We start from the raw sequence: 23,305 nt of genomic DNA, 5'->3' as shown, positions 1-23,305 counted from the left end.
ATACCTCCGGAGTGGTCCCATGGCAGAATCAGGTTGCTGCTGGCGTCTTTTATACTCGATAAAATTATTATGTAACCGAACTTAATTGTGATTGCATTGATGTTGTTACATTTCTTAAATAGGCGGCGGTGGTGGTGGTGGGAGGAGGTGGTGGTAATCAGTGGTTGGTGGTGGTGATAATCGGAGGTGGTGGTGGTGGTAATCGGCGGTGGTGGGCGATGGTGGTGGTGGTAATCGGTGGTTGGTGGTGGTGATAATCGGAGGTGGTGGTGGTGGTAATCGGCGATGGTGGGTGGTGGTGGTGGGAGAAGGTGGTGGTTATATATATAGGTGGTTATTAGGTTGGTTTTAAATTAAATTAGGTTAAGGGTAGGTTAGTTATTTCAACGTTTTAGGACACCCCTTATCACTATAGGGAGGGTGGCCTAATAAAACCATGGTCCCCTCAAAAAAACTATGGTCCCTAAAAAATCATTCTTTATTTGGGATCGTTTTTTTTCGAGTATTCTTAGTAGGGGTGAGCATTTGACCCGCAATCCGCGGATTTAGTCAGGACCATCCGTATTTTTGCGGGTAGGTACCCGGACCGTTCGCTAATTGATTGGATGCAAATGCAAATAGGATTTTTGAAATCCAACGGATTATGGATTGGGTCCGGATGCAACCTTGAAAATCCGTTGGACACCCATACCGTTAGTACTTTTTTTTTCAAACTTCTTCGGTACAAATATGAAGTTAGTACATTTATTTTTTTGCCAAATTATGTTTTCCTTTTATGTCTTACTTTGATGAGATTATAGATGTGCATACTTGATCCCAAGTACAACAAAAACATCTTTAAATGGGCCGGGTTTTTTTCCTTCTTCAAATTATGAGGAACTTCAAAGAATAACATCTAAATCCAATTTTATACCCTTAAACCATTCATAAACTTGTTGTCTTTATTTCTCTATAATAAATTTTAATTGTAAAACAAATCCATTGGATTATCCACATCGAATCGATCCATACGTGTACCCATTAGATATAAATCCGTTGGATGTTAGATTGAATGCGGATGCCAAATCTGAAATCCGTAATGAATCGGATTGGATGCGGATGAGATAAAAAAACGATCCATATCAGCTCATGCTCACCCCTAAGTTTTAGGGTATGTGAATTTTGGCCAGGGATTCATTCATTTTGGTATAGTAATGAGGTTTTTCATTTTGGGATCTTATAGGCATTTCAGTATGGGTTGTAACTTGTACTTGGATTTCGTACAACAATTTTTTCTACGTTACATTTCTAATATAAATCTATACCGAGAAGATTTATTTATTTTTATTTTTTTTTGAGAATACCCATATAAGGGTATTACCACTAAGAAACTAATTCGAATAAGTTAACAAACTAATAACGGGCGATCGGTCCGCGAGTTATAACCCCAAAATCCATCCACAAAAAACCCATCAAAACAAAAGTAACACAAAAACCCCATCAAAACAAAAATAACACAAAAATCCCAAAGAATTTGATGAAACATCATAGAAGTTGATGAAACCAATTTTGGTTTCATCATAAAATTTGATGAACCAATTTTGAAATTTGGAGTTTTTATATCAATTTTTAAAAATTTGGGATTTTTATATCAATTTTGTATAAGATGGAGTTTTAATGGATCCCAACATTTGAATTGAATTTTTGTACCACAAGTTTGGTCACCTTGGATTTTTATGACTAGTTCTGATGGGCAATATATAAACAGAACTAACCAAAGCCCGTGCACTAACCTAGTGTCTCTAAACAACTTCGTTAGGAGCAGACGATATAAAGGGAACGATATAAAGGGCAGACTCTGCAATTATAAGGGCAGCCAACAGAGTATTCCTGTATCTCTGTTTGGTTCGGTTTCTAATCTCGAGTGCTAACATATAGTCTTTGCTGGGGTTTATTTCTTTTCCGGATCTTTCCTCGACCTACTTCTTCTTCTTCTCGGGAGAGAGTTTTTGATATTTCACGAGAAGAATGGATGATTATCAAAAGATGGAGAGATTAGATACGGAGAACGACTACGAAGGAGGGGAATGGATAGATGGAGAATTTTATTACAGGAAACGAAAAGAAAGGAGCAAAAAATTTCAAACAAAAGATGATGTTACTTATGGTATTTGGGCTGATGATGATGGTAGTAGTGATTCCGATGGTGGTGGTGGTTCTTCCAGTAAGCGCCGCAAAAAAGGTATTTTATCTTCTTCTAAAGGTTACACAAAACCTGTTAATTTTGTTTCTACTGGCACTGTTATACCTAATCAAGAACTAAAAGAACAAGATGATAATGACGTGGAGGGAAAACCTGGTTTAGGAGTTGGTAATGGTGGTGGTAGAGGGGGGTTAGGGTTAGGTTTTAAATCGAATAATATGGAGAAAGTTTGCGATGGTGGAGTGGTGGTGATAGTGAGAATGAGGATGATCATGGTTTACTACCTACTGCATTTGGGACAAAGATTGAAGAAGGAGTCCAGCGAAGAGTGAAAGAGAAAGAGAAAGGGAAATTGGTTAACAAGAGTAAAGTACAATTTGGGAGTAAAAAAGAATCAGGTGGTGTTGGAGATGATATTGGGAAATTTGAGGAACATACCAAAGGGGTTGGAATGAAGTTATTAGTGAAGATGGGTTATAAAGGAGGTGGATTAGGTAAGAATCAACAAGGTACATTAACTCCCATTCAAGCACAATTAAGAGGCAAGCAAATGGGACTGGGTTTTAATGATTATAAAGAAGCAAAGAATGTGGCGAAACCAATCGGACAAGAAAATTTCGAAGAGAAGAAATCGCTGCCTCCAGTGGTTGCTGTTAAATTGAAAGAGAAGCCGTGGTCTAAACAGAATCAGACGAAGAAGAAAAGGAATAAGGCTTGTACTACCGCTGAAGAATATTTGGCGAGCATGGAAGATGGGGGTTTTGAAATTGGTCAAAAGATTATTGATATGAGAGGTCCACAGGTTAGAGTTTTGACGAATTTGGAGGACTTGAATGCAGAAGAGAAAGCTAGGGATAGTGATAAACCCATGCCTGAACTTCAATATAATATCAAACTGATTTTGGATTTGGCTCAACGTGATATTGAGAAAATTGATAGGGATCTGAGGATGGAGAGGGAAAAGGTTGTAAGCTTGCAGTCGGAGAAGGAAACACTCCAAAAGGATGCTGGTCGGCAGAAGAAACAGCTTGATAACATGGAGGAAATAATTGCAGTGATGGATCGAATAGATGGGGAGAATGTGATGGGCACTTTGACCATAGAGTCACTTTCAAATATATTTACGGAGCTGCAGACAAATTACAGGGACGAGTACAAGTTATGTAACTTGTCTTGCATTGCGTGTTCTTATGCACTACCATTACTTATAAGAGTTTTTCAGGGATGGAATCCGCTCCAAAATGCGTTACATGGGTTGCAGCTGATGGCTTCATGGAAAAACTTGTTACAGAGAGATGATCCATTTGATTACTCGGACGATGTTTCACCTTACACCCAATTAGTAATGGAGGTTGTTTTCCCTGCTGTGAGGATATGTGGCACTAATACATGGAATCCCAGGGATCCTGAGCCAATGCTTCGGCTATTGGAGTTGTGGGAGTCGCTGCTTCCACCATCAGTTCTTCAGAGCATTTTGGACAATGTGATAATGCCAAAGTTGTCTTATGCTGTGGAGACATGGGATCCACAAAGGGAGACGGTTTCCATCCATGTCTGGGTGCATCCATGGCTGCCACTATTGGGACAGAAATTGGAAAGTTTGTATTACACCATACGGTTTAAATTGGGAAAGGTGCTCCATGCTTGGCACCCGAGTGATGCATCTGCATATGCTATATTGTCTCCTTGGAAGACAGTTTTTGATCCTGATAGTTGGGAACATCTTATCGTTCAATTTATAGTTCCGAAATTGGTAGATGCGTTGAAGACGTTTCAAGTGAACCCTGCTAATCAGAAGCTTGATGAGTTCCGTTGGGTTATGTCCTGGGCAACTGCCATTCCGAGTCGCCATATGGTAACAATGTTGGAGGTGGAGTTCTTTCCGAAATGGCAACAGGTTCTGTATCACTGGTTGTGCTCAAATCCAAATTTTGAAGAAGTTACACAATGGTATTTGGGCTGGAAAGGAATTTTCACGGCAGAAGCTGCAGAATTGCTAGCCAATGATCGGATACGCTATCAGTTAGACATAGGCCTGGACATGATGAACCAGGCTGTTGAAGGTATGGAGGTGGCTCAACCTGGGGCCAGAGAGAACATTAGTTACCTACGTGTGACTGAACAAAGACAGTTTGAGGCTCGTCAAAAGGAAGCAGCTTATGCACAACAACAAGCTGCTGCCAGCATGCGAAGTGGAGTGCATGTGGACGATATGGGTGGGGTGCTCGAAATGAGTCTGAAAGAAATTATTGAGGCACATGCACAACAGCATGAGTTGCTGTTTAAACCAAAGCCTGGCAGGTCACATAATGGTCTTCAGATATATGGTTTTGGTAACATAAGTATATATGTGGATTCCATAAATCAGAAAGTCTTTGCACAGACAGAAGCGGGTTGGTCGCTGGTGTCCCTTGATCAGCTGCTTGAGATGCATCGTAAATTTGCTCCAAAACGGCGCTGAGAACAAAGGGCCATGTACCACTGTGGGAATATGCGTAAGAGCTGCTGAGACCCAAGGTTTTTTTCCTTTACCTCCAATTAGTCTTTGTGAATGAAACTGTATCTCATATTTGTTGAATTGGTCGCTTTATGAATAAACTTGAAGTTGAACCACATCGTCTGACCTTCTGGTTTTCTTATTATATTCTTTTTACATTTCTTACTTTATGAAATTGCGGATTTCTCAATTACTTTGATATGCAATATTTTTTGCTGATTAAGCAAATAGTTCTTTTGTTCCTCCTAGGGCAGCGTGCACCACTTTATTGGGCATTGACAAGGTTTAGTTTTACCTATATCCAATGGTGCATGATGTCTGGTATTTAAAGTGGGTGGGAACTTTGTGGCTTGGGTTCATGCCTTATGGCCTATGTGATGAATTTGCTGGCATCCATATCAAAAAGCAAGAAAGAAAAGTGTCAGAACATTTGTTAATTCTGCAAGTAAGGCCATTTTCATGTAATTTATTAACCGACTCCACCTTGGTATTCCATTTCCGTCCACAATCTGAGTCAACGAGTCAATGCATTCCAATTGCGGTCTGTTTGATTTTGTTATATCCAAGAAATGACTGCGATTTCGTCTTCCCAGATTCTCTTCTGCAGTTGAACCTTCCTCAAACGATATTAATCCGGTCTTATAAACTTGTGAGAAAACAAATAGTAGGCTTTAGTTAACCCTGTTACAAGGACATGTGCGTTCACTAGGATAGGTCTTCTGATAGTATTTGCAATCTCTGGAAAATGATTTTGGTCATTATTATAGATTATGATATTCAGATACAGGAAGGCGATTTGCGTTGGAGTTCCATGTGGAACGTATCTTTCCTATGTAATTTTTCTCTGTTACAGATATCCTGTTCTTAGTTGTTTCAATTGCTGCAAAAGCCAGGCTGATTTTCTGTTTTACTTGCAAGTTCAGGTTAGTGGCTTTTGAGATCCAGTCAATGATTGAGGTCATGCTTGTAGTATCAAAGTATATCTTAATATTTTGGTACAGCGAACCTTGATTTTAGGCTTTTTAGCATCTCTTTAATGCAAGTGGTGATTTGAAAAAGCTGTAGATTTACTGAGATTAGCTTTAAATGTGATGAACATCCGCTGTGAAGATTTATGCTTTGGCATTGTGATACGGCACGGTTTAATAGTGAACTAGGTTTGCCAAGGTCAACTATTTTGTACACTGCATACCTGCTAATAGAGTCAAAGTACGGTTTAATAGTTCCATGTTTACAGATTCAGTATGCTCAAGTGAAGTCCATTCTCCAAGGATTGATTTTTCTGTTGCTTATCTTATTTCGTATTTTAGTCTGTATAGTCCATGTGTTGTATGAAAAATTCAGATGCTTGACTTATGTCTTTACCATTCACAAGGCTGAAAAAAGCGACTGATACTTGGTATGTTAATGTCTTGATAGAAGTCAGTCCGAACTTAGTATCCTGATGGCCCCTTTGCAGGACGGTCAGCATAACGGGGAATATTCTTGTGCAATTCTAGCCCATGTCTTTTTTTTTATGGTTAAACTTGGCTCATGTTACACTCTTATAACTTAAAAAATACCTTTTGGATCCCTTTTATGAATACATTAGGATCATATAAAAATAGTTGAATATATAGTTGACATTTGGAGTTAGGACCCAAAGCAGAACAGATTGTTGTGCTGTATGTCTCGACGTCCTTACGGAGGAATGGTACCCCAGGAGTTTCTGAAAATGAACTCGCCTTGTTCAGAAGAACTCGTCAGTTATCACTTGTATTTTGTTGAAGTTATTTTTTCTCATTTATTCTTATTTCTCCAAACATTTGTTTTTGCAGCTTTACATGACTTTTGGGAGTTAGGGGTTTCATTGTTCTTAATTGAATTTTATGTGTTGGCAATGTAAGAAGCTTGCTGGGTGGGAACTTGAAGAAGTCAATATCTGTTCGTATTAGAAAGGTAAAATCATTCTAACCCCTTTTTTTGTTGACTGTTAGTAGGAATTGCTTAAACATTTAATTCTACTCGTAAAACCTCAAATTGGCTTGTCTGTTCTTTAGAACTAATGTTATAAAGGTGTATGAACTATTGAGTAGATTCAATTGTTGCAAAATACAACCAAAAAACAGCAACTTGGGTTCATATGAGTACTTTTTTAGTTCTTCAAAATCGTCAGGAGTTGACATTTCAAAGTTGGGATTTGTGAATTACCCAGTTAATTTGTTGGCTTTGAAATTCTAATGGGGTACAAACTTCGATTAGGCGGTCGTAAAATCACCATGTGTTTGGTTGGCAAACTTGCTACTATTGTTTTTGCATCTGACATGCTAGTAGCTTGAAACGTTATCTCTTAATTCACAAAGAAACTCATATTGATTATGTAGGGGTTGAGAATATTTTGTGTCATAGATTTAAGCTATCCAGAATTGAGTAAAAATTCTCTATTGCTCCTTAATTATATTGTTGAAGTCTTTCTTGTTTAAACCTCATGGTAGCTGAGCCAATTAGGGTTGTAAGTACCAAGATGATATATACAGAACCTATAAGAATCCGACTAGACCTTTCGTGTAGCCGTGTATTGTTGATTTAATATTGTTTATTCATTTCAATCCCCTTCCCTCCATTGATCTCTGGTATTGCACGCGTGCGTAGCTCTGTATGTTTTGGTTGCATGTTAATATGTTTGGGGGTGCGCATACTTTTAATCGTGCAAAAAGTATTGTGGAGACCCGGTTTGCAGCTTAAGCAAAACGTGTTTTTCCTGCCTGTAATGCCCCACAGCTTTCCACAAACGTGTTTCTTATGTTTAGCCTCGTTTAGGTTTTTTTGTCTGAATGTTGTATGTACGCAATATAAACTTTCTAATTTTATTTTATTTTTGCACATTCTGATATTTTGAATGCTTAACATTATTAGTTTATTTTATTTTGTATGCATTGATGCTGTTTTTGATGCGGCAGATTGGAACAGTAAAAGTGGTTTGCATGTCACTGCAAGAGAACAGTAACTAAGCTAACAATATTTGTTACAAACTTCTTATGTGAAACATTTGTGTATAGGTTTATGTCCTTCAACTGATTAATTTCTTGTTAGTGTTCATGCATTGTTGCTTTTGATATATAAGGTTGATGTGAATTGCACTCTCCTTTAGCAAAAGGAGGAGAGCTAAAACTAAACTTTGTTGCATGATTGGGCAGAATTGAACTCTGAAGTTTGGTTGTAGAACTTGTTACTATTGTTTTTGCGCCTGAAGCGCAAGTTGGCAAATGATGCTAGTACCATCAAGAGGATTGAGCGACACCACCAACTCAATTAATGGTATTGGGCAGCACCAGCCAACCCAGTCATTGGCTAAGCTAGGGAAAAAATATTTCCTTGCCCAACTACTTAGAGATATATGTTACATTATGTTGTATTTTGTTTTACGTTATTTTTGACAATCTTCAGTTGTGCAGTTTTGTCGGTGAAACAAAAGATGCAACAAAAATTGGTGGTTTATATAAGAAAACCATGGATTAGTTTACACTGAGTACTCAGTGTTTGTTGATCAAAAGTGTGTGACATTTTCAGTTGAGCTATGATTAGAAAACGTGTTCCTATATTAAGGTTACGGATTTTCCTTGCATTGTTATAAGAAAGGCTTTTCCTTCTATTACACAAGCCTCTGGTCGTTGGTGGAGGTTGTCACTTGTCATGCCTTCACTTACCTGAAATTTAGAAAACCTATACACTCTTTCCTCAGTTTGAGATCAATTCATCATGTACATCTGGATGCAGAAGCGACTGGCTTATTTCTTTTTCGGTACAAGGGACTGTCTCGAGGAACATCTGGCCCTCGGCATCCCTGTTTACGTAGATAAACAAACCAGCAAGTCAGAATGTATGAAACATCTCAAAAACAGGTAATTACCACAATAAAGGAATGGGACTATAAATTAACTTGAGCAAGGATCAGCTTTTCCCCCCTCCTCCGGTTGATGAGCAAGATAAATCTTATGAATTTCCTTGCCTATCGCCATCAGCCATAGAACCTCCCTTAAAACTTTGCGCTTGACCCTTGGTTTGCACCAGAACATTGATATGCGGACACAACAACTTTAAAGGAAATTAGAAAAGTATAAAAAAGAAAATAATGATAAAATAAAAATAAAAACCATACCTGAGAGCAGGTGAGAAATTCACTAGAGGAAACGCTTACTTCCGTTAAAAACATCCAATATACCCCCTCCGTCCCACTATTAGTTGGACCTACTCATTTTTAGATTTTGTCCCATTAATAGCTGATTTTATATCATTTGATACTCATGTTTATATTTGTCAAGTAGGTGTTTTAAAATGCTTATCAATGACATAATATTTACAAATATCTATGATATAGTTTGAGAGATAAATCATTTTTAAATTGTACTACTAGGTCAGGTGGGACGGAGGGAGTATCAAATTGACTAGAAAGTTTTTGTTCCCGGTTGAGCTTCAACAATCCCTTCAATTTTTTTGGCAGATATCTAAATTTTTAAAGAAGCAAACTTCGATCCTATCAAAAACATTAAAAGGCTTGCACGGAATGAGCGGCCGTTGAGATTGTGGTTCCAACAGTGGCATTTCATCAACCATTTTTCCTACAGATCAAGGCTAATGCTATCCGGCGTGACCTTGTATATATATTGTCTTTATAAGCTAGCGTGTTTAATACCATTGGATAATAATAGATAATAAGTTTTAGCCGTTGATGATAATTGAACAGCTGTCCATAACATAAATTGTAAATAAGCCCTCTGTTACAGTCCCCATGTATTACAATATTTTCTTATAAGCCCTCTTCATCACTGTCTCTGCTAACTAGGAAAAATGTTTTCCATTAAAATTATCCGTGAGAACTGGATGCATTTGCAGATACGGATCAAAGAATAGTAGAAATGGCTAGGTAATCTGATGCCTTTATAGATTTACTTTCTTAATGATAATTTCCTTGCAGAATTCCAATAATTCTCATAAAACAAAATTTTGTATAAGGGTTTGCATGATTATACTCTAATATTGAGTTTAATCACAAAAACAAGTAGTACCCACTATTTGATTCTCCTCAAAAATTTCTACATCAATGAATTTTTGGCACTTCGGATTTTTACATGTAACCATGATTAAAGGAATCCTAAACTGAAAGGAACTTACCTAATTAATTTCAACTTTGTTACAGGAGAAAACATCAACAAGATCAAATCCAGATTTTTGCAAATTACATACATTTTTAATCTATTCAGTAATTTCTTCGACCGAGTTGATCGACAAGAAAAATGAGAAACTTTTTCTCCTCTATTACCATCATTAATGGAGCACGCCTTCGCCTTCTTTTTTACTAAGTATTAATGTTGATGTTCAAATGTGTAATTTAATTTTGTTTTTGAAATAGTGAAAACTACATGGAGACCCATTGTTACGCATTTTCCTACTATGAAACCCACCTTCACAAAATCTCACGGGCGCACCCAAAAGCAGCCAACAAATTATTTGCAGGCCCAGAGTTTTCAAAATTCGTTTATTTTCTTTTTTATTTCCCAGTTTAGCCTCACTTTCAGTTTCAGTATATCCTGTTTATTTTCAAGAGATTGATTCAATTTACTCAGCAAGCTTTAGCCTCACTTGTCCTTGATTACCGAGAGAGATTCAATTTACTCAGCAAAGCTTCAGGTTCGTTCGTTTTTTTCCAATCTTTGATTCTGATTTTTTTTTAATCTTGATTCGATTCTATGTTTTAGTTTCTGTAAGATTATGATCTATTATTTTAGGTTTCCGAAGCTTACTTTAGTTTTTTGCATCGTTTTTTAGATCTTTTAAGATTATTTTTGAATTTTTGTTTATTTTCTAGGTTTTGAATTTGTTAACATCAATGTAGATCTTTTCGATTAAATTTTTTTGTTTCGATTTCATGTTCCGATGTTGACATACCAATTTACTAGGTTTTGCTTCTGTTCTGTTGGATTTTTTATTTGATTTGTTTTTCCATTCTTATTTTTGATCTGTTATCTGTTATTAATTTTGATATCCTGTTGATTTCTCATCTGATTATGGTTAATGTAGATTGTTTGTTGTTGTTGATTTGATCTTTTAATTTTGAGTAAGAATTTTTGTGAAGGAATATGCAGGATAAATATGTTTGGTTTTTTCTCTTTTGTGTTTTGCAGGGTGAAAATGCCTGTTGGTAGTGCATTTGCTGTAATTCACTACTTCAATGAATTCTTAGCACATCCTGTTGATGTCAACACAACTTTGGAGTCTTTGAAGACAGCCGTTTGCCAGAACTGGACTCGTTTATTACCGCATCATGTCAGATTTTCCTTTAATGATGGAAGCAAGTTTGTGCGAGTTGATTCTGATATTCTGCTTCAATGTTTTGTATCTCGTTGCCACTGTAAAGGTCAGAAGAGCTTTGATTTACTTGTCGAAGTTGGCTGTAATTCTTCCAGAAGTCGTAGTAGAGCTTCAAGTAGTCGTGTAATAGAACCTGAACCCGAACAAGCTATGGTGAATTTCCTTGAAGATGGTTCTGTGCCTGTTAACAAGGTTCTTAGGACTGAAGGTTGGGATAAATTACTTGGTGAAGTTGGTAAAGTGTTTTTTGGAGGTGTAGTAGAGGTACGTATCATAGTGAAGAAATACGAGTTAAAAGCTGGGCGTGTTCTTGTATATAAGAAGAATGAACCTAGCAGATTCTATGCAAAATGCTCAAAAGAAAATTGCCCTTGGGAGTATAAGGTTTGTGCTGTTGATGTTGAAAACAGGATGCTTAAGGTTAAGAAATATGAGAGCAGTCATACCTGTGGTGTTGGAACTGTAAGGCTTTTCCACAGGCTCAGCAGTAAATTTGTTTCTAGTCTGATCAAGGATGAAATCCGAAGTGATCCGAGTTTCAAAGCATCTGATTTGGCGAAGTTTTTCAAAACTAGCTACGGGATCAATGTGAAATACTACCAAGCTTACAACGGAAGAGAGAAAGTGTATGAGGATATATTTGGTGATGAAGCCATGTCGTATTCGCATCTTTCATGGTATGTAAATTCCATTCGCAGCACAAATCCTGGGAGTTGGATTAATTTTCAAGTTCAAACGGATGAACCTGAAGCGAACGAGGATAGTTCAGCTGAATTAGAAGATGAGGCACCTTCAAATAAGTTTGTGCGTCTTTTTATTGCTTTCGAGGCATGCATCCATGGTTACCGTTACCTTCGCCCCATGGTTTATGTCGATGCTACCTTTCTTACAGGGACATATAGAGGATGCCTCATGGCTGCAACCGCTATCAATGCTGAAAATGGTAATTTTTCTGATAATGCATCCTTTTTATATATGTGCATAATGTCTCATGCATTATTTATTTTTGATGCATAATGTCTTATGCATCATTTAGTTTAGATGCATAAGACGTTATGCATTATTTGTTTTCACTTTTCTGGTTATGCATCATTTCTGTTTTAGATGCATAATGTCTTATGCATTATTTAGTTTAGATGTATAAGACATTATGCATTATTTGTTTTCACTTTTCTGGTTATGCATCATTTATGTTTTAGATGCATAATGTCTTATGCATTATTTAGTTTAGATGCATAATGTCTTATGCATTATGGTTTTCACTTATTGATTTTATGCATCCTTTTTATGCACATGCATAATGTCTTATGCATCATTTAGTTTAGATGCATAAGACATTATGCATTATTTGTTTTCACTTTTCTGGTTATGCATCATTTTCTGTTTTAGATGCATAATGCCTTATGCATTATTTAGTTTAGATGCATGAGCCATTATGCATTTTTTTAGCTGCACATACTTCATGTAGACGCTGGCTTGATTTTATATTTTTTTTATGTGCAGGCTTCTTCCCACTAGCCATGGCCCTGGTACCTGGTGAAGATAATGATAACTGGGAATGCTTCATGAGGAATTTGAGTAATGTTCTTGATCATGATCAAAGGCCAATCACATTTTTATCTGATCGTGCAGAAGGATTAAAGAGAGCGATTTAATTTTACTTTCCTGGAGCCTTCCATAGTTTCTGCTATTATCATCTTAAGATGAACTTACCTATTAATGCATCTGACGAAAGGTATGGTGCAGTTATTGATTCATTTCAAGCTGCTGCTTATGCTCTTAGTCGCCAAGGTTTCCAAACTGCCATCGCTACTATTAGGGGTCTTGGTTGTGGTTGGGTTGCCGACTATATTGAAGATATCCCTCCAGATAAGTGGTCAAATGCCTTTTTCCAGGGTTGTAGGTATGGTAGGACATCTTCTACTCTTGCTGAATCCTTCAATAGTTGGATGAAGGTACACAAGAAGCTCCCTGCAAATGCTCTTCTGGATCAGATAAGGAAGGATGTGATGAGTATGATGTCAGAAAGGCGGAATACGGGTAATAGTTTCATAACAATTCTCACATCGAAGAATGAAAATAAAATGAAGGCTCTTATTGATGGGGGTTTAACCTGGCTGGTTATACAGTCCGATACTCATGTTTATGAAGTGGAAGGAGGGGACAATTCTCATAGTGTTAACCTTGTGGCAAGGACATGTACCTGTCAGAGGTGGCGCGTCTATGGGTTTCCATGTGTGCATGCTTTCGCATCGATAACAATGTCTGGTTCTAATCCATATGATTTTGTTGAACCTTATTTCACTACTTCATACTTCAATAATGCCTACAGTCATGCAATTCATCCTATTCCGAACTATAACAGACCTAAAGTTTATGAAGGTAATGATATTATCGATGTATCTGATGTTAGGAGGCCGTCAGGGAGACCACAAGCTAATAGGCATTTGAGCAGATATGAGAAGCCGCCCAGGAGAGATATTCAATGTGGTAATGGTTTTGAGCTTGATCATCATAACAAGCAAACATGTACGAATCCTACCTGTTACAAGAAGCCTCCGAAGCCGCCGAAGCAGGAAGTTAAAGAAGAGCAATTATCTTGTTTGTTTCTTCAGACTATTACTTTTATGTTTGAACCTTATTCATTTTTCTTTCATTAGTTTCTGTATTAGTTTTTATGAACAAATACTTTTTCTATACTTAGTTTCTTTTTTGTATTGGTTTTATGAAAAATACTTTTTTTTTTCACTGTGTGTTTTTCTGCTTCTATCAGATAATGTTTTCATTTTTATTCTTAAATGCATAATGGATTATGCTTTAGTTTTTGATGATGTATTAGTTTTTATGATGCATAACGTATTATGCTTTATTGTTTGTATATGCATAATCTCTTATGCATTGTTTTTCGACGATACACGATCTGTTATGCATTTATTCTTTTAAAGATGGCGTCATAACGACTCATGCAAATGTGGTTCCTTCATGCATCTGCATCTGCATAACAAGTCATGCACATTTATTTTATTAGGAATAACATGTTATTCAGGTTTATTTTGTTTCATTAGTTTCTGTATTAGTTTTTATGAACAAGTACTTTTTCTGTACTTAGTTTCTTTTTTGTATTGGTTTTATGAAAAATACTTTTTTTTTTCACTGTGTGTTTTTCTGCTTCTATCAGATAATGTTTTCATTTTTATTCTTAAATGCATAATGGATTATGCTTTAGTTTTTGATGATGCATAACTTGTTATGCATTAGTTTTTATGATGCATAACGTATTATGCGTTATTGTTTTGAAGATGCATAATCTCTTATGCATTGTTTTTCGACGATGCACGATCTGTTATGCATTTATTCTTTTAAAGATGGCGTCATAACGACTCATGCAAATGTGGTTCCTTCATGCATCTGCATCTGCATAACAAGTCATGCACATTTATTTTATTAGGAATAACATGTTATTCAGGTTTATTTTGTTGCATAACTTGTTATTTAGATGTTTATATGTAACTTGTTGTTCCTTCATTTTCCTTGTAAGATTTATATCATAGTACAGTTAAATGAAATAAGATTGCATCAAATAGAAGCACTGAAACCAGCATTGATATATAATAAATATATTTATAAACATCGACAAGATAACATAAGTTGTTCTGACAAGAACTACTAACTACTTTCCCATTAGTTTTCACTCCCAAGTTAAATTTCTCAACCTACCAACAACACACAGGTTGTTAAAACAAAGTTATGTTTGAGCCTTTCTATTATGCACAACTTCACATTTGACGCTCATCTTCATCACATTGACGCGCAATATCATCCCAGATGTCTTCATTGGCATCTATCGCCCAACTGTTTCTAAGATCCGTCAGCATTTTCAATACCAGACTTACTCTTTTCTTGTTGGCTTTTTCTACTGCATCTTCCTTTCCCAACTTCAGCCATATGTTCCTGACTTGAGACTTCATGCTCATCTTCATATAATAACATACAAATATGAGGCAGTCGGGGTGATGACCTTGTTCAGGAACAATCTTGGTAAAAATATCCTTGTATACAAGCGGTTCCCGCTTTATATCCACGATTTGTGGTGATAGATTCAGTTCATCATATCTTTGGATCAAATACGACATACAAGACTTTGCCATTATGAGAGCTTGTTTCTTGCAGTTAGATTTATAGCCTTCAACACTGTTATAGTAGTTCCACTCACCCTCTGAAAAGTCATACTCTAACAATGTCCAATGTGTACCAGCAGGGTTTTCCTTTGTCATATAGTTCATTGGAATGAACATTCTCTCAACTTCAATAGGGAGATTCAAGATGAATTCTCCAACAAATTTGGCAATCCCATCTTTCTCCTTTGTTTTAACAAAGAACTGCAAAAGAAATATTTTTTAGGAAAAAAAAGTTAGTGGATGCAATTGAAAGGGTGCACAACAGGTGTAGAAAACAATGCTGAATAACTTGTTATGCAGTTCAATCTAGTTGCATAACATTTTATGCTGAAGTAATTATATGGGCATAAGATAATATGCATGAATGACTTGTTATGCAGTAAAATGATTTTATTTTCTTGACTTACCCAAGCATCTGGCATCATGAATGCAGACTCCGCATACCTATGTTCAACACTATCAGCCATATTTTCATTTTCCCGCTTCTTGAACAACCTATAACTGTAGTAGCGTACTACTTGTTCTTCTAAGTATTCGTTGTTCATTAGCTGCCTTATTATATCTCCGTGAATCTGAATATCCCACAAGTGCGGGTCTTCTCCTTCTCTGATACTCCAAGCCGAATTTCTGCAGATGACATAAGACACAATTGGTGAGATGTTTTATTCAAGTGACATGCGGCAGAACCATAAACTAGAGGATTGTGTTATGCATGGTTTTTTTTTAAGCATAACTTGTTATGCATTTATTTCATCAGAAGCATAACCTGTAATGCATTGAATTCTTAAACAAGCATAATAAATATAACAATATTTTTTGCATAACTGAACATGCATTAAACATTGGAGCTGCATAACATGTGATATAGATATTTTAAACAATGCATAACTAACCCTGCATTAAACATTGGGAGCTGCATGACATATTATGCAAACAAGCATAAAGGTAATTTTGATGTACTTACAGGCTGTTGGCATTCTCAAAGTATGTCTTCAGTACTTCCATCATGGCTGGTTCTATTGTATCCTTGTAATCTTGAAAGCATTCCATTGTTTCTAGCGGAGGTAATTTTCTGAACGGCAAGCCAGTAGACGTACTGGGATTTTCTTCTTCAACTTTATTCTCATCAGGCTTGTCTTTTTGCTTCTTCTGCTTCCCTATCTCACAATCTTTGAGTAGTACACTGGCTGTCCTTTGATTACATGTTGTCCTTTCCTTGATTCTTCTTACCTTGCTTCCTGGTTTCTTCCCATCCTCTTCTGCCTTGTTTGCTTTTCGCTTCAATACTGACTTTTTCTTCAATGGTGACCTCTTCAAAAATTCTGTTCTTGGTACAAACTCCCCTCCTACGTCTTCTTCCTAGAGATTCATGTAACCAAAATGTGTTAGATATAAACAGTTTATTATGAAACTAAGTAAATAGTTGATTAAACAACAAAATAACAATATAGTAAACAGTTTATAATAAAAGAAGAGGTACCAGGTTTTTTGAAACGGTCTCCATCTCAGCATCTTCATTATAGCCTTTTTCTTTTTCAGCATCTTGTGTGGCACCAGGAGTTAAAGGATTCTCAACCACCATCTCCTTCTCTGCATCAACAACCATCTCAACAGCTACTTGTTGTGGCTTTTCAGCCACTGGCTCTTCTGGTTGTTGTGGTTCTTAAGTTTGATGTTGTGGTATCTCAACAGTGGGTTGTTGTAGATTTTCAGCTTGCTCTTGTGGTTCACCAGCATCATCTTTAATTGCAGCAGCAGGTTGTGATAAATGCAGATTAAATGTGGGCACCACATATTCTTCTGCTTTCTTCTGAGTTTCTGGAAGAATGTCATCATCACCACCGGCCAAAAAGTCTCTTTCCTGTGCTTCAATTCTTTCTTGTGTTGTTGCTATATTTGGTGTTGTCTCCAATTCCACTTGAGTTTCTGTTTCCTTGTCGTCGCTGGAGAGATTAACAGCTTTTTCCATGTCCATGAACTTGAAAGGTGAAGACTGGATACCTTGACTAGTCGTTTGGTCTCGGCTATCGAGTCTGATAACTTCTGGAACTGATTCTTGTGTAGGTGGTTCAGTTGAAGATACCAGTTCAACAAGAGTCTCATTCCTTGGCAAGTTTTGGCTCAGTGGGTCGCTTGGCTCAGCTGATGATACATTGACACTAGGTCCACCTGACGACTCCTCCTGCACTTCTATGTTGCCACAATCAACAAGCAATTCCTTCACGTAATTATACAACTTTTCATTGAAGTCTACTCCACTCTGTCTATTCCTCTCTTGAGTCTGCTTCATGTCTTTCAGCTTTGCTTCAATGATCTGCAACCTTGCTTCAGCACTATCGGGGGGACACGTTTCTTGTTCAATGATCTTAATCGCATCCAGAAATGCTTCTTCATACTTGTCCCTGTTCTCTTCAAGATTCATTGCGACGAGATCATATATCTCTTTCCTTTTTCTTGGTTTTCTTGGTTCACAGAATTCCATCTCCATTACACTGTACTCATCTCTAAATTTCTCATTATACTGCAACATGATTAATGACACTCATCAAAGGAATGCATAAAAAATATAACAACATTTTTTATATGCATAACCTGTGATGCAGCTAATCTAAACAATGCATAACTAGTCATGCATTTAATATTGGAACTGAATAATATGTCATGCATTGATTTGTTAAGGTGCATAACTTATTATGCATTTAAAAACAAAACCCTGCTTAACTCCTTTTCAATATTGAAAAATGCATAACCGGTCATGCATTCATATATTGGGCTTCATAACATGTTATGCATTGATTTATTAAGGTGCATAACTAGTCATGCATTTAATATTGGAACTGAATAATATGTCATGCATTGATTTTTGTTAAGGTGCATAACTTATTATGCATTTAAAAACACAACCCTGCTTAACTCCTTTTCAATATTGAAAAATGCATAACCGGTCATGCATTCATATATTGGGTTGCATAACATGTTATGCATTGATTTATTAAGGTGCATAACTTATTATGCAGTTATCATTTTTTGCTAACGTAACTTATTATGCATTCATTTTTAAGGAATTTAGAGATACAGTCATAGATGCATGAAGGTCAATTATAAATCATGAAATGTTCACAAACAGGTACCTTTAAGAACGTAATATTCTTCTTGAGCATTGCTTTCTTCATTGCTGCCAAGTCCCACTTCACAGCTCTCGGTGTAGCATTGGAAATGACCTTGACGATGTCTGATGATATCTCATCTATGTTAGAATGCTCAGCCAACCAAAGCTGCAAAAAATAATAACTAATAAGATATTTTGTATCCAAGAACGTAATATTTATCGACAGATGTTATGAAAGTAAAAAAAAAACTAACTCACAAGAGAATATATAGTGCAACCACTGCAATTCCTGATATGAAGATTGTTTCTTTTGACAGTCTTGATGCTCTCCATCAGGTGTTCATGAATAAGATCAGGAAAAGAGACAGAGTCCATGGTTTCCAAATCCTTAACCAAACCAACATACGAGACATCTAAATTGTCTCCACTTGAACGACAAAAGAACAAGACGACTAGCATGTAAAGGCAGATAAGGCAGACAACTTCCTCTTCATGACCTTTCTTATCAAGTTTTTACAACACCAGCCTTTCAATATCATCTATCCGCACCTTTGTTACCCGTGTTTTGGGATCTTTGCTGATAAATCCTGGCTTTGTTTTGAATGGGAATTGCTTGACGAGGGGATGTGACTGAGTCATCTCTATCTCTGCCTTCGAAGTCAGAATATCATTTCCTCTGTCTCCTTCAATTCTTGGAATCAGAAATGTAACAGCAAGCTCACTAGACGTTGATGCTATGAACTTGTTTTCAGACAACTTGAATGAATGTTGATTCAATTCTTCATGGTCATATGATAGAAAGACTTCATCCATCAGCTTGTTGCTCTTACCATCCAAGTATGCCATGTTTGCAACATATAACCAGTTATAGAAATTTCCAAACACACACACATTCATCATGTTAGCCTGCAACGGATTCAAACCACCTCTGTCTTTTATCTTACTAAACAAGTGACCTACCCTAAGGAAACCTGCTCTATAAGTACCTCCTTGAACTGTAGATTTGGTTTTAGGTTTAACTGCGTAAAAAAAAAGAACAAAAAAAATGCATTTTAGAACTGCTATTTAGAACAACAAAGGAATGCATAACAAATATAACAACATTGTTTTATATGCATAACCTGTGATGCAGCAAGTCTAAACTATGCATAACATGTTATGCATTGATTTATTAAGGTGCATAACTAGTCATGCATTTAATATTGGAACTGAATAATATGTCATGCATTGATTTGTAAAGGTGCATAACTTATTATGCATTTAAAAACACAACCCTGCTTAATTCCTTTTCAATATTGAAAAATGCATAACCGGTCATGCATTCATATATTGGGCTGCATAACATGTTATGCATTGAGGATGTGTTGTTCAATTTTGATTTTTGTGATGGTGGTGCTTTCGGCAAAGGGGTAGTGCAGGTGGCGGTGACAATGGGTTCTCTTCCAAACTCACATAGTGAACATGAAGAAGGGTTTAGATATCTTTCTATAATAAATAAAAGGGGTCTTTTTGGCGGTCTTTTGCACCTGATAAAACCGTTATACCCTCCCGTGTTTTTCAATTTGTTGGCGTTCCAAAATTTAAACCACTCGACGAGCCTTACCATTCTAATTTAGAGCATGAAACCAACACCACGAACCACTCCTTCACCGCCAACAACATCGCCAACACCATAACCATCTCCGGCAACCACCTCCACTTGCACCATCAAAATCATAACACCGTCAGCTACTCCTAATAAGATCAATATACTCCTTCATCATTAACACCATCGCCGCCACCGCAACCGTCACCAGCACCATCAACCATCGCCACCGGCACCATAACCGTCAAATTCATAACACTACTACTACACCATCGGCACCGTCTTAACCAGCTGCACCACCAAATTCATACGCAATCATAATCAATTTACTCCAGGTACAACTGTTACATATCTATTCCAAAATTTCGATTTTGAATCGTCTTTTTTTGTTTTGAAATTTCGATTTTCTTACATCTTACTCTTACAGTAACATTGTGATAAATTGTTGGGTTATTCCCAATTTCGACTTTTGTAACACCCTTTAACTGTTTGTGCAAATACCAAGCAGAAAAAGAAATGTGCTTTCAAATTGGGACAATGCGATAATGAAATCTGAGACTATATGAATGATGTGTTTTCAGATGGGAAAAATAAAAAAATGTGATAATGGAATCCGTGACTCTATGAAATGAATGCAAGTGTAGGATCAAAAGTGTGATGCTTTTAATTCTTACTTTCTCTTTGCACCAGGTGTGATGCTTTTAATTCTTACTTTCTCTTTGCACCAGTTTACCACTTTTGATTGGGAAGCATATTTTCTTTTAAGTTTTAGTGTTAGTTTTAGATTTTTGGGTCAAACATGTACTAGAAATACCTATGTCGAATGTTGGTGTCTTTTTAACTACTTAAGGAAATTGCTATGCAGCGATTTGTGGCCTGACAAACTTCTATTATATAGGTACTTGGTAAGACCATTGATTTAAGGAGCTAATAGCTGAACGGATGAACAAAATATTCAGAGATAATCTATGATTCGTGTAGGAGTTCGATCGTTTGCCCGAGAAAATGGTAAGCGCTCTCTTCATTCCAAATTTCAGTCTCATCATTTGTATCATTACATAAATCTATGCTTATTTCTAATCCCGTATGCAAACAGTGGGGATTTCTTACTTATCTCGATTCCAACATAAATGTCCACACCCCAGTGTACTACCTGTGTACCTATTTAACTCGAATAACACTCATTTTTTTGCTCTTAAATATTCTTTATACTTCTTTCGGGTAAACAAATTTGTTGCTGAGAATTCAGTTGAGTACTTGAGTCGAAATTCATGTCGGATGGCTGGGTAGTTTGATACCACGAAAATCTTATTTAATGATTTATGTGTGTACATAAAAGAACTTGGTGTGGTTATTTACTCATAGTCACTATAGCCACCCAATCTGCACCTGTAGTAGCAAGTGCCAATTTAGGCATATTTGAAATATCACTGTATTTTTAGTCACTGTATTAACTTAGTGTTTCCAATTTTAGAGGCAGAAAGCTAGACATTTATGAATATAATAGTGTCATTAGATAAGTTTGGATCACTGAATCATTTTGTTCAAAGGGCAGGCAGTATTCGAGCAGCAGACGCATATTCCACTTACTTCTTTAGCTTCTGACTATGTTGATACTTTTCTAATTTCACTTTCAGAAATCTATTTTATTTAAGTTAGTAGTTTGTTATTAGTTGTAGTATCAAAATATTAAGTTTATGAACATTAGTTGTTCATATAAATACCTAACAGAATATCACTGTGTAACTTTAGCTTATTGTGGCATGAACTCAATTTTTGTTCGAATTCTTTGTTAACTTTGATGACAGATTTTACTTCAACTTATGTTGTTACATTTGTGGTTGATTTCAATGGTTTTGAGTTTTCTCCAAGAAAAACTGAGCTAGCTCGACTTTGAGAGGTATCCAAGATTATTGAAAGAGTAATCACAGTGCTAACCATTACTTATGTACTCCAATGAAATTAAACACAATCATTATGTTCAATTAATCGATCTGTTTAGTAGCTATAGGGTTAAATTTTGCTGACTTATCATTATCAGATTAGACGTTATGCTATGCAGAAAACACATACTGCTCTCCCACAGGGTTACCCGTATAACGGGGGAAGAGTCTTCCTTGACAGTTACTTTGGGTGGGCAAAACATTATAGTTTCTTTGACGAATTTTCGGCTCCTAATAAGACTGTTTGTTGGAATTTTACTCCAAAGGGACAAAAATTCCAGGATTTGGTGAAGGCTGTGCTTGATACTGCTGCTGTGCAATACGTGATGGTGGTTATGCAAGGCTAAAGTGAAAGGATTGTCTTCTGGAAGTGAGTCAGTTTACGTTCTTGCGCACTGCTGGAAGATACTTAATGCTAGCTCATGCAAAGCGTGTTTGGAGAGAGCATCGGCCTTAGTGGTTGGATGATTATCGTGGTCAGAGGAACGAGCACTTGAGACAGCATGCTTCATGACTCATGAGGTATTTAAACACAAATTTCCTTGACAAAGAACGAACAATTGAAAGCTTGGAAGGTACTACAAAAGCAATTAATGTATCAACATTGTATTAATAATAAAACCAAACTGCACTCTTGACATGACTTTGGACATCTACTGAACATTGCAGTAAGCCCAGGAGTGTTGCTGATCTTAGTTTTGAGTTATTTGGCTGGTTGTTGTAAAGGTAGGGTAGTCATTGGAGTCCTTCAGCTCAAAAAGGATAAGCAATAAACTATATATATTGCTGGTGTTGGAATGGACTGGCACTCGCATCGCTCGTGCGGTTTTACTAGTAGTAATAAGTTTAAGCTGGAGGACCTATTAGGAATTTTTAATCTTTAATAGCAGGCACCAACTTTATAATGATATCGTGTACGTCCGTTTCATATCCAACGGCTGATTACTTGCTAGCTTATAAACCCCCCGCACTGTCGTGCGGGATAGCACGACCCACAGATCAATCCATAAAACTACCAAATGAAACGCCTAAAATCTAGGCAAAGATTCGACATTCAGATTACACACTTGTTACAGTAAGAGCTAGCACTATGGAGGGGTTCATCCCCTCCCTATCCCTCAATTTCCCTCAAAAAACCAAAATGACAACCTCTACGGTCTCCCAAATCCCTAAATGAGTAGGGATATTAACCCTCTTCCCTACATGGGGGATCACATCTGATCCCGCCTGTAGTTAAGGGAAATCAAACGGCTACTGAGTTATCGTGTGAAATTCTGTTTTACGGATACTGAGTAGCCGTAGTTTTTTCACGACTACTCAATAGTCGTTTCGGAAATAATATTTGCCTGACTTTTTTCATTTACACCTCTCTCACACCCGATCCTAACCATCCATCACTAATAACGGCTATCTTCTCCACCGTCGGATCCCAACGGTCATTTTTTCAAAATCCTCTATAAATA

The 23,305-nt window shown here is 36.8% G+C and overlaps 1 protein-coding gene, 1 long non-coding RNA gene and 1 pseudogene across 3 annotated transcripts; 2 read left to right on the top strand and 1 right to left on the bottom strand.

Annotated features, from left to right (window-relative positions):
- The first annotated feature begins 1,933 nt into the window (after positions 1 to 1,933).
- Positions 1,934 to 8,370, top strand: LOC113332022 (annotated as a pseudogene).
- A 26-nt stretch (positions 8,371 to 8,396) lies between these two features.
- On the bottom strand, positions 8,397 to 16,877 carry LOC113331928. Its single transcript, XM_026578564.1, has 5 exons — positions 16,686 to 16,877; positions 16,170 to 16,564; positions 15,613 to 15,832; positions 8,668 to 8,753; positions 8,397 to 8,502 (listed from the first exon to the last, which is right to left on the bottom strand). Exons 1-5 carry the CDS (start codon positions 16,809 to 16,811, stop codon positions 8,397 to 8,399), a joined length of 933 nt encoding a protein of 310 aa, XP_026434349.1. The 5' UTR covers positions 16,812 to 16,877.
- A 2,857-nt stretch (positions 16,878 to 19,734) lies between these two features.
- On the top strand, positions 19,735 to 22,631 carry LOC113332070. 2 transcript variants are annotated; one of them, XR_003351309.1, is made up of 4 exons: positions 19,735 to 20,234; positions 20,481 to 20,589; positions 20,798 to 20,907; positions 22,109 to 22,631. It is a non-coding gene; the product is annotated as an uncharacterized LOC113332070 (long non-coding RNA). The 2 variants fall into 2 exon arrangements; XR_003351310.1 differs by lacking the exon at positions 20,481 to 20,589.
- The last annotated feature ends 674 nt before the right edge of the window (positions 22,632 to 23,305 follow it).

This window comes from Papaver somniferum, unplaced genomic scaffold (assembly GCF_003573695.1).
Source record: "Papaver somniferum cultivar HN1 unplaced genomic scaffold, ASM357369v1 unplaced-scaffold_128, whole genome shotgun sequence".
Classification (NCBI taxonomy): Eukaryota; Viridiplantae; Streptophyta; class Magnoliopsida; order Ranunculales; family Papaveraceae; genus Papaver; species Papaver somniferum.
Note: the sequence above shows the minus strand (reverse complement) of the source record. Positions and strands in the feature narration are given on the sequence as shown.

Excerpts from the sequence above, each read along its gene's own strand:
- LOC113331928 (XM_026578564.1), bottom strand. The coding sequence starts at position 16,811 with ATGGTTGTTGATGCAGAGAAGGAGATGGTGGTTGAGAATCCTTTAACT. Across the intron at positions 16,565-16,685 it reads AGACCGTTTCAAAAAACCTG|GAAGAAGACGTAGGAGGGGA; the intron begins GTACCTCTTCTT and ends ATGAATCTCTAG. Across the intron at positions 8,754-15,612 it reads TCATGATGCCAGATGCTTGG|TTGTTGTGTCCGCATATCAA; the intron begins GTAAGTCAAGAA and ends TTTCCTTTAAAG.